At 39.8% G+C, this 15,381-nt stretch overlaps 1 protein-coding gene across 1 annotated transcript in view; it reads left to right on the top strand.

Moving 5' to 3' along the window:
- USP13 (ubiquitin specific peptidase 13) overlaps window positions 1-15,381 on the top strand; it is a 44,889-nt gene that overhangs the window by 15,646 nt on the left and 13,862 nt on the right. Inside the window, exons 6-11 of the mRNA XM_026060623.1 lie at window positions 3,959-4,053; window positions 5,258-5,445; window positions 7,294-7,365; window positions 7,647-7,740; window positions 12,270-12,395; window positions 13,716-13,869. Coding sequence (XP_025916408.1) covers window positions 3,959-4,053; window positions 5,258-5,445; window positions 7,294-7,365; window positions 7,647-7,740; window positions 12,270-12,395; window positions 13,716-13,869 — 729 coding nt within the window. The remainder of the gene's footprint in view (window positions 1-3,958; window positions 4,054-5,257; window positions 5,446-7,293; window positions 7,366-7,646; window positions 7,741-12,269; window positions 12,396-13,715; window positions 13,870-15,381) is intronic.

The raw sequence follows: 15,381 nt of genomic DNA, 5'->3' as shown, positions 1-15,381 counted from the left end.
ATCTTCATGGGGCTGCTGTGATGCTCTTTTGTAAAAAGCCTGAAGATTCTAAGAGGGAAAAAAGCTATAGAAGTATCCGTGTTTGCGTATGCCAAGCATGACATTCTACAGTGTCACTGTGGAGAGAATTATGGTGTGTGAGGATTAGGCAGAGCATAAACATGAGCTGAAAAAGTCATAAGCAAAGAGATCCTTTTCTGCAGCGCTAAGGAGCTCATTACTCTAAGGAGTAATAAAAAAGCAGAAGAACAGATACCATGATTATATTTGTTTTCTAGTGCTCGTGGCCATATGGATGAAAAAGAGCTGTTTGGAGCAGCCTCTTTTTTATACGCATCAGTGAGGATTTTTCATCTTTTAAGTCTTAGTGAGTTTCAGGGAAAAGATACTGTAGTCAGATTCACCCAGCTGTGCCACAGAATCATTGAGCAAAATTCATTCTCTTCTCTCCCAGATGAAATATTGCTTCCTTGTGTGAGCTCAGTCTTGGATGATTTCTGTCTGAATCTCTCAAATATTGAAGGTATTTAGGATTTACCCAGCTGCAGATTTCAAACTCATCTAGAAAAGAAACAGAATATTCTTTAGTGTTTGTTTCAATGGGATTTTTGGCATCTTTAGCAGGCGTACTTGTTTCCTATGGCTGTTCCCCTTCTGCCTCCCACTTATCAGCTGCTTCCTGTCCTAGGTGGCCTTTGGGATAACAAAGGACAGGCTGTCATCCTTCCCTCTGAATGGGGGGCAGCAGCTGTTCTCCACAGGCCTTTGTTCTTGTTCTGGATGACGTTAACTTTGTTTCCCTATAGAAAAGACTCCCTTCCCCCACCTCTCCTCATTTCCTTTTCAGTAATTGCTCTCTCTGATCTATATTGCAATGGTAATCATAACTGCTCTATAGGGCTGGATGACAGATGAGCCTCAGAAAAGAAGCTCCATGGCTGAATGTGACTCAAAGTCTGTCTGCTTCCTGCTTCCCTGGGCTGGGGGTGAAGAGGTGAGGGTAGAGGAGTAATAAATGTTAGACCTTCTGCTGACTTATTCTTTTTTCACACCAGTGAGAAGGCAAAAAAGGTGTTGGCAATACTCCACTTATTCCTACACTACTTATGCACAGAGCGAGCAGCGGCATAGGCGGGAGAACTTTTCATCTTTTCTCAGGAAATCTGTGTTGCATAAATTGTGAAAGGTTCTGGGGCATTAGCCCCATTATTTAGCCTTTTGTCAACAAATAGATCTGGGACCAGCTCAGAAATTGAACCCGAACTTCTAGCTTCCAGTCTGGGATCTCAGACAAAATGCACAAGAGAGTCAGAAAAGTTGCCAGAAAAGTTGCCAGAAAAGTTGCATACTTCTCTAATTTGAGTACTTCATGGCAGACTGCTACCCTACTAGCTCTCTTGACAATGCCACTAGATTTCTTTTCAAGTTGTTTTGAGGTCACATGTCTGAAACTGGTTTGAGGACTAAAGAATAGAACAAGGGTTGGAAGTAGGAGGCCCTATCGAAGAGATACTTCAATGAGTTGCTTTGTGAATGCCAGTCTCAGCAATTGTCAGATTCTTTGGGGGATCCTGGGGAACTTGTTTCTTAAGGGACAGTCCTACCGTTGCCTCTTTTATTTTAAGTGGAACGGAGTGATGCCTATACAGCCAGAATAGGCATAAATCTTGAACTCTGGAAGAAAAGGATGTACAGATAGCATTGTGTGCTTTACAATGTCATTTTTCTTTTCGTACCATGGTAGTAATTATTCTCTGTTTAATAATACACTGTGTTTTTTTTCTTCTGTTCCTCTCTCCCCCTTCCCTTTCCCACGGATGTGATACCAGGTTTTGTTCATTACATTTGCTGACCTGTCTACATGCTGTATCTACCAGAGTCTGTATCAAAGCACTCCAGACCTGTCTTTGGGGCTCTTATGTTCTTGCTTTAATTAGCTGCTCTCTGATTTTTTTGAAATAGGTGGATTCTTCTCTCTCTCATGAGGTTAAGTTGCCCACACAGATGAATGTATTAAAGTATATGACACAAAAGCAGGGATTGAGCAAAGATTAATGTGTATCTTGTGTTCCATTTCTGTTGCTCTGGGCCAGCAGTCTCAGATGGTTGCTCTGTCTTCAGTTGCCAGAGCTAAGGAAAAATAAAATCCAAGCTTCCATGTTAAAGGCGGTCACCCAAGATCAGTTGATGTGTAATCTCACTCTGATAGGTGTTTGAACTTTGCAGGGTTTTTTGGCCGTGCAGTGACCTCATCAGAAGACTATGGGAATGTTGTGAGCTCTTGTGTATGGATGACCTGTAGTGTCTTCTGGGAACACTTGCTACCATACAATGGAATTCCAGCAGATGTGCAGCTACAGCCACATGCATGCCGGGCAGGTCACCCAGGACATCCGTTAATAGAGGGAGCGATGGCTAATCAGCAGCTGGCAGCATGACTCATGAGCACCATTCCTTGGTTTGAGAGATTGAATGTTTTTCATAGGGCCGGTAAACTTTAAAAGTTGCGTTACGTCCTAGAACACGGGCTAACCCTCAGCCTGTCATTTCAGCATGGGGTTTGATACTAGCACTCTTCAAGGACACTGCCTTCTAGTTAGAGTCTTATACAGGTGATGGGCTGAGTCATAGCCAAGGTCTGTAGCTGCCAGGAGAGGGCAAGATGAGGACTCTTCAAAAGTGGTATTTATGCTGTGAACAGCCTTTGTCTGGGTTCTTGCTCTCTTCTCCCCAGCTTATTAATCCTTTCTTCTGGCTCAGGTTTCTCTGTCAAGCTAGGACTAGTCATATGTGGCAGGGTTACAATGTGATACTCCACCGGGCATGAAGAAAACTTGGCTGAGAGAAGTGCAGATAGACTGGCAGAGGGGCAGGGGATTCTGGGTTTTGGTATGAGGGGAAACGAGAGCAGGGAAGTCTGGTCATACACTGCAGAGGAAGAAGGCAGAGAAGAGAGAAGATGAAAGGCCTGTTCAGGTCTCACTTGTGCATATCTTATCACTCGTGTACATGCGTGATGCCTGCAGCTTTATTATTATATGCTCGAGTAGGTGAAAACTGCTCTGGACTCAGCTTCATGATGGGACTTGCTTGGTTAACACTGAAAATGAGTTCTTCTCTTCTTTTTGTCCTTCTGTTGGATTTATTAAACTTGGTTTCCTAAGGAAAACATCATCACTGGATATATTACTTCTTTCCTCAGTTTGAACTTAGCCCTGCCAAATCTTCTTTGCGAGTTTACCTAAGGCCATAAGGACCTCTGATAGAGGTAGAACTGAAACCCCAATCTCCCATGCAATAAAGTAAAACACCCCAGTCACCAAACCAGCCTTTCGCTCTATCAGTGAGATCAATCTTCCAAGTCCAAGTTATTGCTAATAAAGAACCTATCAATCACTTGAATTTGCAGGCATTTCTCAATTCTTCCTGCATCTCCACAGAAAAAGGGCATAAGAGGATTCCTTGAGCTGTAATAGAAATTAAAATACCGTTGGCAGTAGTCAGTTGGCTTCATATACCAACAGTTTTAATGTGTCAGCGTGTATCTGATAGCTCCATAACAACTCAGAATTTCTTGTTGCCATAATCAAAATGTAGCCACGTATCTGAGAACGTTGTGTGCGCCGTTCCTTGTTTGCCCTACTTATTTTGGGGGGAAAAATACTGTAATAATTGTAAATATTCTTAGACTTAGGTTTTAATCTATGGGGGTGTCGCTCGCTCGTCAAGGGAATGTAATTCCTTTTAAGGAGAGTAGTTGAGGTGTGGAAATTTAAGGTACTTACTAAGCTGTACGGGTCTGTATGCGTGCATTTTTCTGCAGATCCTAACCGAACCTGGCAAATGTGAGTAAGGCATTTTGTAAAGGTGCTCTTGTACTGAGAATGCAATGTTGGTTATCAAAGATAAGGGATAACATTTGGTGCAAGTTGTCATCTACTTTTCTTTGCTTTTGTAGATGTCTATTCCTTTGATGAAGAGGAGCCGGTTTTAGATCCGCATATAGCAAAACATTTGGCACATTTTGGAATTGATATGCTGCAGATGCAAGTGGTATGAAATCCATCTTTTATTTAGATTGTTGTTCACTCTTCTAGATGGGGGTGGGGTGGGGACAGCAGAAAGGTCATACCTGTAGCTTATATTTGTGTGATTACAAGAGACTGTTATGATGGTATTTAGTTTTATAAAGAGTTCTACCAGTCTGTCCATGTCTTATTCTCTGTGCCCTGATACAGAGTGAATCCTAAAACCCAAATCTGAAAATTGCCTTCCAAAAGAGTTTGTAGTCTGTAGTTTACATGCTTCGCTTGTAGTGTGTTATGTACCATTTTCTTCAAAGATGAGAGAACTCATTCAATTAGAGAAGAATATCTGAAATATTTAATTAGTGAGTGATACAGTTCATGGAAGAAAGTCTATTGCATGTGTAAACAGAAAAGGTCTTAGGCAAAAATAAGCTAAGTAATGGATAAGTAAAAACATGATTGCAAGGTTATTTATATCAAATCATAAATTTAAATGTAGGTCTTGTTAATAAATATATTACAAACCCCAAATATACATACTGTCCCTCAGTCTAGAAGGCAGTGTGGACTATGGTATGGTGTACCAGAAAGGGGCTTGGGCAAACAGGGTCCTATTTGTTGCAAATAGGGCTCCTTCAGCTTGAAGGCGTGTAGCAGTGCTAGCAGTAAGTGACAGGATAGTGACCTGTACCAACAAGCTGTGTCCATACAAGCTGAAGGCTGAGCTTTGAATGGGAGAAACTTCAACATCGCAAATTTGGGCTTTCCCATGTGAATGAAGGGAAGAGTTCTTGGATCTCCAGCTTTCATTTTTTTTATTTGCTTGGACCATTTGCTGGAGGAACAGCTATTCCTGGCCATTGTGAATGGAATACAAAACCTGAAAAAATGAAGTGTTTTTAATGCTGAGGTTTGAGTTCACAACCCTGAGAGAAGAGGGACTCCCCACTGGGGCTGAGGTCCCAACTAGAAACACTCAAAGACCCAGTGCTCTGCAGTAAAGAGCTAATTGTACAGACAGGGCAGTGCTGGAAGAGCAAGCTGCCAGTGTTCTGGTCCTGCTCTCTTCCCCTACGTGGGGCATTTACTTCCCTTTCCCCATTGATTTGGCTGCTCTTTTCTAGAATATAGATCACAAAGTTGGTGATAATGATAGTAGCATCATAATAATTGTGGCTGAAGGTGTGTTTTTCTTTTTTTTTTTAAGAGAACATTCTTGTTGCTTTCAGACAGAGAATGGGCTAAGAGATAATGACATCAAACCAAGAGTCTCTGAATGGGAAGTAATTCAGGAAGCTGGCATGAAACTCAAGCCCATGTATGGCCCAGGATACACTGGCATGAAGAACCTTGGAAATAGCTGCTACCTCAATGCTGTCATGCAAGCCATTTTCAGCATCCCAGAGTTCCAGCGAGCGTAAGTAGTTCCAAGACAGCTTTTGTTACCAACTTCTGCATTCCCCAATCTCTTTTTTTCTGAGCAAAATGGTATTTTAATTCTTACCTCTCCTGCAAACAGATCTCTTTCTGTTAGTTCAGTGACCACTTAGAAGTAGTGATTGTATTGTTCTGTTATGGAAAAGGTTGGAGCCCAAAACCCCATCTGCTTTGGAAATCAAAACTTGCTTTGGTTTCAGTGGTGGGGAATCATATGCCACCTTGCAAACTGAATTGCCCTGTCCCTGTTTTTTATTTATAGATCAGTATCACATCAGCTAGTGTTGTGGTTGGGGTTTTTTTTGTTTTTTGTTTTTTTTTTCCCCGACTGGCCCATGCCTTCATATAGCTGCAAGAATACAAATTCTATTCATACAGTGTCATTCATGCAAACATATTATATTGGTACAACCATGTTAATATTGATTCATGCTAATGTAAAACAATGCACTTTTTGCATACAGGCATGGCTAAGAAGAGGGAAAGTATATCAGCTAGAGGCATTTTTGATTAAAATTTGTATTAAAAAAATCTCATTTCATAAGAAGGGTAGCGTAAGCATATTCTTCTGCTGAATAATTAAAAAAGAAAAAGAATAAAAGCATTTTTGCTTGTGTCTGCCTGTCATTCATCACAGGCACAACAGAAGAAAATAAAATATTCTTATCAATCAAAGCTGAACACTGATCACTCCAAGGAGAGAAGCCTTTTTTTGAAGGACAGTCTATGGTTTGCAATAACATTCAGAGTGTTCTTTTATTCCACAATGAAGTAGTGTGTGTTCTGGAAGTAATGCTTTTAGATCTTGGAAGGCCTCCCAGGTTTTCATGTAGCAATTGCCTTCTGGAAAAGAAGAGGTAGAAAACCTGGTTTTGTTTACTTTGTTAGCCATATGGAGCACAGCCTGTAGACTCATTAAGTGCCAGCTTTTATACCTCCATTTTAGAAAAAAGCATCAGGATGGACTTTACTAAGGGAGGTTGTTTACTGTAGCATGATCCTTAGAGTTGCCTGGAGCATTTACTATCAATACAGCAGTGGAGATCCTTAATGAAAGATGGATCCAGTAGAACTTAGATGCCTTCTTTCAACATGGCCCTGCCTAGCTAGCCTGTTGTGCTGAAATGAAGCAAAGCTCAGATAAAAAGGGCTACTAAAAACTTTGCTTTTTGGAAAACTGACTAAGACAATAGATACTTCAGTGTTTGTTGTCAGGCGTTAGCCTTCATTTCTCTCAGGAAGTTGCTCAATAGAAACTTTTCTTTGTATTTTGGTCCTGATGTAAATTTGGAATTTAGTTGGCAAAGTTAGTTAGGACTGGGAAGTACCTTGGTTCTCAACCCAGTTCTGTGGTTTTGAGCAAAACCTCTTAGTATCTCTGCTTTTCACCATCCTGTAATTATTTCATGAAGATGTTTAGAGGCTTAATTATGGTAAATAACATTCATTGGAATGGAAGCTGCTAAAAGTAAGTTTGTTATCTAGTTATCCCCTTTGAGGCAGAGAAATGCTTAGAGATGGAGAACTGAGAGAATAGATCAGATCATGGAGTAGAATTTAAATCTCAGATGAATAACAGTTCATTTGCTTTCTCTCTGGCTAGAAGCGAATAAACAAAACTTAAATGTCCACTTCCTGGCTTCTTTACTATGATTTTTCCATGATAGAAACACTCACTAGGGCTAGATTAAGTCATTGCCGTGATGCAAAGTTTGACTTGCCAGCACAGTGGGAGCTTGCTGAAATATCACTGCAATATCTGTTAGGGTATCCCTGAGTAAATCTCACTGTGATATTTGAATGTTTCTGCTTTGTTCTTGCTGTCCAGGTATGTGGGAAACCTTCCAAGAATATTTGACTACTCCCCACTTGATCCAACACAAGATTTCAACACTCAGATGTAAGTGACGCTTTTCAATGATTTAATCTGTCAAGTTAAATAGAATCTAAATAATGTAATGGCAGGACAAAAGAGCATCTCAGCAAGTGAGATCTGGCATAGGGTGCAGTGTGAAGCCCTGCCTCCTTAATTGCAGATAAAGATGTTTTCTCAGGAGGTCAAACACAGTAAATTTCTTTTTTCCCTGGAAGAATATCTTCTCTTATTTTCTGTTTTATCTCCTATGTGTTTGATTTTTATTTTTATTTTTTCCCCCTCTCTTTCCCTTCTCTTCCCTACAGGGCTAAATTGGGACATGGCCTCCTTTCAGGCCAGTACTCTAAGCCACCCGTGAAATCTGAGCTTATTGAGCAGGTGATGAAAGAAGAACACAAGGTATTTGAATGAGCTTGTGCAGCCTGGTAACTAGGTAAAAGTGATATCCCGAGAAAAGGGAACAGGTGCTGGGCATCGGAGAGCACGGGTGGATCCAGCATGGGATGCTTAGCAAGGTGGAATGTGCAGGATTCTAGTCAGGAATATATTAGTCAGGGGCTATTTGTGCAAAGCATTAAGGCAACCATTGGTTCTGCTATTAAAGTATTCTGCTGCTCCAGCGATAAGTGCAAAAGTTCACAGAACTCATAACTTATGTTGGTCTTCTCTGAGGGACAAAAGCACGTTGTTTAGAGAGTCCTGAGTATTCAGAAGCAAACTTCTAAATCCTGAGTTCCCAAAAGAAATATAAAGACCTAAAGAAGCTGTCTCCAGTGAAGTGTCTGACAAAATTCCATCTGATTTCAGGAGAAGCTTTCCAGATAGCATAGAATTTAGTGGTGCCGGAGTTTTTCATGCCTGTGAAGGAGGTGCCATTCAGAGCCAAATCCACTGGGGATCAGTTCGAGTATTATTTCATGGTACAAAAATCTTGCAGAAGCCTATCTGTACCTGTGGGATCTAACCTGAAAACACGGTAGCAGGTGTGGTTTTGGATACAAATTGAAACTCTAATTGCTGGACATCCTGGGGGGGGAAAAGTATATATTTCCTGATTTGTAATAATTCACAACAGAAAAAACTTGGAATCAGCTTTCTGAGAACAGGCAGTTTCAGAACAAAGATAGACTGAGGGAAGTATCGTGTAGCTAAGGTGCCATACACAAAGGAGAGAGGAACTGGGTGAGGAAAGAAATTTTTTTCCCATGTTTGTATAATAAAGGATTTTGTTTCTCTGTCATAATGAGTGCTACCAATAGGAGGCTGTCCTTCTGTTTTTGCTGTAATTGGCAGTAATTTTGCAGCAGAACAGATATTTGGCTCAGTATCTGGTTGATATATAGCTTCAGAAACACCAGTATTGTTGGTTTTTAATCTTAGTATTGCTTTTGTGCTGTTCTGCAGCATGAAAGTTGCCTGGTTTTCTTATGCTTCAAAATGTGTGTTTGGCATTGTAGCATCCATAGACCTGTATCTTCATTTATCTATGGTTTTTTCCTCCTTCAGCAATGAATACTTGTAATCATCAGAAAGCGTATTCATGTTCTCTTTGCCCTCCAGTCTTTTGATTTTAACAGTAAGGATAGTTTTTGACCAAGACACAACCGATCTATTTGTGTCCACAAAGTTCATGGGGCCTGCTTCATTGCCTGGTTTATCTTTTTACCTCTTCTTGCTCACTTTTGTGAAGAAAAGATGTCAGCAGCTTAGTGGTGTGGTGGAAAAGTTTCCTCTCTTGCGAGTTGTTGTACATTTCCCCTGCCTTTGCAGAGCGAGAATAACGTTAATTCAGGTTTCACCCCTCTGTTTAAACTCTGCTACTTATGAATTTGCCTTTGTTTTCCCTCTAGTGATGCATTTAAGCAAAACATTAGTTACTGGGACAGTGTTATCCACCCAGGTGAATTTGTTGATTTTAGAGTTGTTTTACTATCTACCTCAAAACATTTTGTTTAGAGGGATGCTGGAAAAATAGGTGCTAGATTGTACCTGTGTCCTTGCCGACGTCTGGTACTGTGACCCCAGGCAGCACGTGAAGTCAAACCAAAGATTCCAAAGATGGAATATTTGGAAAGGAGAGGTCAACTAATAACCAATATTGAAAATACTGTATGTAGAAAAGAGCTTTTTTTCATGGAAAAAGTATCTTTGATACCAAGTTATATTTTTAGAGACAGTAAAAGTTGTGCACACTTCTATCACAGAAACATGGTGATAGTTTCCATGGAAATTGATATTTTACTCTACCTTCATCAGTTATTGATACAGGGATTTCTCCTTCTAAAATTAGAATACCAGGGAGATTTTGGACAAAGATCATCTGGTACACAGATGAAAGCCCCATGTCTCTTGAGCAATTGCTTTGCACCATAGCTATTCATTGTTCTGGAGAAACTGAGGAATCCTGCTCGTGTTTCCTTTAAATAAAGTTTAAAACCATCAGTGAATCACTGCCACTAAGGAATGGTGGGATAGCTTTCAACAGACTCCTCACATTAAATTATGTATAGTCTGGCCTGCTTTGTAAACACATACAGGATATCAGTGCAGAATAATACACTGGAAGCTCAGGAAAATAAACCCTTAGAATAAAACTACACCTTAATGTTTACCCCAGCAGTGACTACTAGCAATATGTAATGAAGTACTGAGAACTTTTTAATGACAGGTAGTATAAATCTCTGCCAGGCAGTTAGTAGTAGCCATCTACTGGCATCTGAGAATACTTGTATTGTTCATAATTTCAATTCAATTAAGTTGTAGTTACATGCATCAGATAACTTCCTTATCAAGCAATTAGTAACATGTATTAGGGTTTGAAACAGCTTTCACTGCTTTCATTCTTACTGTATTGAAGATTTATTTAGAAAAGTTCAAGTATAGATATTTCCTGCCTTCTTCACTCTGGACTTGCAAAATTAGGAACTTTTCTCCACAATAGTGCTGATATACATACAGATTGTATTTTACCATCCAGATAGTTGTACTGACATTTATAATAAATAAAATTGCATGGAATTTTAGGCCTTCACCATTTTCAAGTGCTTCTGCTTTGTGTCTGTAAAATCAATTATTCATTTTATTTTTATTCTTTTACTTTTTTTTTCCCCTCCTATGTGCAAAGAAGTTCTCTCGCTCTCTGGTTCTTTGGATTTCATCCAAAGTTTTGGGGAGTTGTTGCCTGTAAAAGCATTCATGTGAGATCTGCAGTGGTCCAGCACAGTCTATATTTAGCTAAACTGTTTTGCAACTGTTGATGGGGAATTTATGCTAGGTATTCTATAAATATTCTTGGTTCTGTGGGGAGCTAAAATCTTCTTTTCAGCACAGGAGTTCAGTTTGGGAATGGCAGCAGTTTTCCTGGACCCACTTTAACATAAAGCAGGCTCAAAGCTTCAAGAGTCTTTATCTAGGACTTGATTTTCTGTTTAGAGCTTTACCACTTCTTCTCTTATTTTCATGCCCTTCAGGTGGAAAAGGTTATGAAGGGTGTGATTCTTACACGCGGCACATTTCTGTTCTTCCTGCTCAAATGGCTGAATAAAAGGTGTAGAGATGTAAACATGACTTAACTCCAAACACATTGCATTAGACATCAGGGCAAATGTGCCACCTTGCAGTGTCCTTGCTTCTGACATAGAAAGAGGCCAGGTATATAGTAATTTGAGTTGTTCTTAGTATTTCTCTCCCCAGTCCTAGCTGTGATGAAAGGCAATTGAGGACACTGAAGTGATACATAACCCAACATTCAGAAATCCCTAGAACATCTCTTTATGCAAGCAGTACTGCAACTCTGTGTCTCTACAGGGCCTTTAAAGAACATCTTAGCCTAATGAGGTTGCTGGTGTATTGCCAGAAGTTGAAAAAGCATTGAGACTGAAAATCTGCTTCTGATTTCCATTGATTGAGAACTACCTTACCCTGGTGAAACCAAGAATAAAATTTAGATCTTTCAGTGTGTGCTTTATGTGCCTTCCATTTCATGCTGCTTTTTCTATTTTTATACTGGGATGATAGTGCAACTGCAGTGAGGACTGAGGTTGGCTTAGTATTTAACCGCCAACCCTCTGACCTAACATAAAGGCTACACTTCTGCTTGGACTGTTTTGGAAATTATTCTTATGGAGGATGAGGGCAAATCCAAATTAAGGGTTCTGACCATTTCAAAAGTGGTATTTAAAAGTGATATTATCCAGTGCATTCTTGAGGATGCAATTTAAGAGAAAAAGAAAAAATAAAGCTCCTTAATGTGGCATGGGTAAAGAATGAGAAAGTCAAAGCAAGGACTCTCTTGCAAGCTAGATATTTTCTGATTTGGCATAGTTTCCTACTGGAGTAAATCCTTCCTACTGAATGGCTAAAGGCAGTATGTTCTGGTCCTTAAACATGAGCAACACCTGCAAACAGCAAATTCATGTCTGTTCTTAACTACCCATGTGCAAATGCGTGCTGTGCACATTAGTTGCTCTCTGCTTGATTCTTTAGAGATTGCTGGAAAGGTTTTTGTCCTGAGTAAAGCTGCTAGCTGATAGATCAAAGTGCTTCAATGCCCACATACTTTAAAAGATGAACAGAGGTCTGAAAGGAATGTCAAATGTTAGCAAACAGTATAGTCATGTGGCCTTTCGGAAAACTACTGTCCCTTAGCAAATCTTCAGTGACCTCTTTTAACTCGCAAATGCCATAGAAAAATCAGATAGAGTGAAAGCTGCAGGAAATAATTCAAAAAACATAAAGCGCCCAAATCATGTTTCAGAACCCTTTTCATTTTTATTAAAATGGAAATCCAGATGAAACTGAAGCTACCATTTCTCTAGTGCCAGAAATGGGCCACAGATAGATCTAGTGGAGTGACTTTCGGTTATTTGGTCCAGGAATGAATAAAAATACTTCTTAAAAAGGTTTCTCTTTCTTTCATTTATTTTTAGCCTCAACACAATGGAATATCTCCCCGAATGTTTAAGGCTTTTATAAGTAAAGGTCACCCAGAATTTTCCTCTAATAGACAACAAGACGCACAGGAATTTTTCCTTCATCTTATAAATCTAGTAGAGGTGAGACAATCTGGATAATTGCTTCTTCTTGTCTGCTTATATTAGGTAATATGGTATTAGGTAATGTGGACTGAGATATTATGTGAATGACTTTTTTTTTAATAGCTTTGCATATATAGAAAATTGCACCAATTTAAATGTATTTTGGTTTAGAAACCATTTTTTTTTATTCTCTCTTCTCATTACTTCAGACCCTTGCATGACCACACACAGGGCCAATGCTGCTGATAAAACTGCAAGAGGTATAGAAAAGTCAAGCATCACTGAACAAGCTATAAGACTTAAAAATATGTGATTGTCCTCTTAAATTGCTGTTCAGTTTATGATTACGTGCTGTCCATGTGTTTACCAACAAATTCTGTCTTGGAATATTAAATGGATCAGGTATTATTATTCCAAATTTATATCGTCATCAGGAGCAAAGTAGTCACCATGTCCAGCTCCTTTGCAAATGCCAGCTATATGTCATTGAGTCATTACAGGAGGAAGGACTCCCCTGCCGAAAGCAGCGCCTATTCGTTAGCTGAATATTTCTGTATAAAACGTTAGTTCCACTGAGTTTCAGCTCAATGCTGTATGCAAAAGACCCAGTTCTGTGAATTTTAATTCTGTCTTCCTGAAAAGAAAGTTTACAGAGATATCTGATTCTGATTTAAAGCATTTTTTTTCTTGTCCATCCTTCCTCCTTCCTTTTCCCATTTGCCCAAGACTCAAGGTTGTTTATTCATGTGATACATTCTGGATGAAGTTATTCACATTTGCATGCATAATGTTCCGCATTCCAAAAACCCATGTACTGATTATAGGGTTGTTGGGAAACATTTTTCAGCTTTTTGCCTGATAAGCAGACACTAACATGAACAATAAAGAGGAGCTGTATTATTTGTATGACATTTCCATTTGGTAATTAACTACACGTTGCTTGTTCTGTTTCAGTGCAGGTTCAGAGTGCTAGGAGCAATTGTATTTGCTAAAAGGATGCTCCATGGTATTTAACTGAGCTCTCTCTCTTTGTTATAACCTGCCATCTTCCTACCATCTTCTGTTCACCTTGTTCGCTCAGTTGATCAGATTTGTTAGGTCTACACCCTGCAAGTTACTATGCGTAGAAAGATACTGCTGCATACATGGACGCTGGGGATTTCAGTGGGATTATCTGTGGGTGCAGGAATCCTGCATGAAAAAAAGTGCAAGCTGAGCTGTCAGGTGTGGGTGCAAGGATGGTGTCTCTGTGCTCACCATAAACAACCAGCATGCTTTGGATTCTCTGTTCGTATGAATGATCACCACTCGAGTGACTGACTCTACTGTTCCCTTCAGAGGAACCCTGTTGGTTCAGAAAACCCCAGTGATGTTTTCCGGTTCCTGGTGGAAGAACGCACACAATGCTGCCAGTCCAGAAAGGTCCGCTACACTGAGAGGGTGGACTATATCATGCAATTACCAGTTGCCATGGAGGCAGCCACAAATAAAGGTAAAGGAAAAGAACAGGTCCGTTGACTGAGTTTCTGGTGACTCTCAACTATGAGAGAATGAGGTTGTGGCCTCCTGAATGTGCTTGTTGGTGGCAAAGTGTATGAAGTTCTTACCCTTACTCTTATGAGGTTTCTTTATACACATACAATGGTTCAGGGCCATGTGGTAAATCAAGCCAGTGAACTAATCTGGGAGGAAGGTTATTTTGTTGGGCTTTTAAGTGTAATTTTTAGCACATATCAGTTTATGGCTTTAGAGTCCCTGCTTATATTTGTTGGAAAACAGGATTCTACCTGGATACTGTTGGCAAATTTTTGGACAGATTTCTTCTGAAAACTGTGGGATCATTGGAAGAGTCACCACTCCAGAATGTATCACCAAGAATTGTAGCAATTTGTGTGATAAGATGTCAGAGACTTGTGATTACAAAACTTAACCCAGATTTGACCTGGGGATGTGCCACACCGCTTGTGGTTTGAGCAATACATTTATTAGCAAACGTTATTTATTTTGCTTTGTGTGTGTGTGTGCATGTGCACATGTGCGTGCACACATGCACCCAAAGGTCCCGGTTAGGATTAGATCCCCTTTGTTCTGGACAGTGAACCAGTATTAAAATATATATATATATATATTTTTTTTTTTTCCTTAAGGAAGAGAAGAAGGAACTGAACATACTAGCCAATGAATATTGTAAAAAACCTGCTTTGTGTGTGTTAGAGATAGATTATAAGCTTTCTGGTTTTGTGATAAATAGAGAAGAGGAGGTATAGCTAGTTTGTCATCTATAAAGCCAAGGTGCACAAACTGAGTATTGTGAGCTTTAGGAGAGGTGGGAAGGAGGATGAAGTGGCAAACATCTATTTTATGTACAGGAATGTTTTTTCATGCATGTGAGCTGCCTGAGAGCACATAATTGTTTTTAAAGGAGAAGGTGGCTGAGGAAGGTTAGGAGACTTGGAAGAGGGAGGGAGGGAGGAACTGACAGATGTTGGTTGTTTATGCAGTTGGTGGTGAAGTTGTGAAGAGTCTTACCGGCCAAGATAATAAATGTATGCTTGATGTGGAAGTGAAGGGGATATCAGATGAGCACTAGAAGGGGGATAGGATCTGGAAATTATCCTGGCTGCCTCGTTTCCTTCATAACCTCTATTGTTTAATAAATTTTTAAAGACAAGAGGAACTATTCTGATAATTTGATCAGAACCTCTGAAATGGCACAAGGCAGACAATTCCCCTACTGCTTTTCACTTCACCCATAACTCTTTGAACTGGCTGATACATTTAAAAGAGACCATTTTGATTTGAAAGTTTAAGTTTTGGAGAATTTCTCGTTCTTTTTTCATCAGTTTCCATGATGGTTTTCTTGCTTATAAAAGAGTGTGTTATTTCCAGGTCATAGCTCAGGAGTTATATCAGTTTATGAATTTACCATATGATGCTGCTCATCTTGCCAGTATCGGGACACTATCTAGATCATACAAAACCCTGTCCTGTCTAGAATGCCAGA

This window comes from Apteryx rowi, unplaced genomic scaffold (genome assembly GCF_003343035.1).
Source record: "Apteryx rowi isolate R43461 unplaced genomic scaffold, aptRow1 scaffold_10, whole genome shotgun sequence".
NCBI classification, from domain to species: Eukaryota; Metazoa; Chordata; class Aves; order Apterygiformes; family Apterygidae; genus Apteryx; species Apteryx rowi.
Note: the sequence above shows the minus strand (reverse complement) of the source record. Positions and strands in the feature narration are given on the sequence as shown.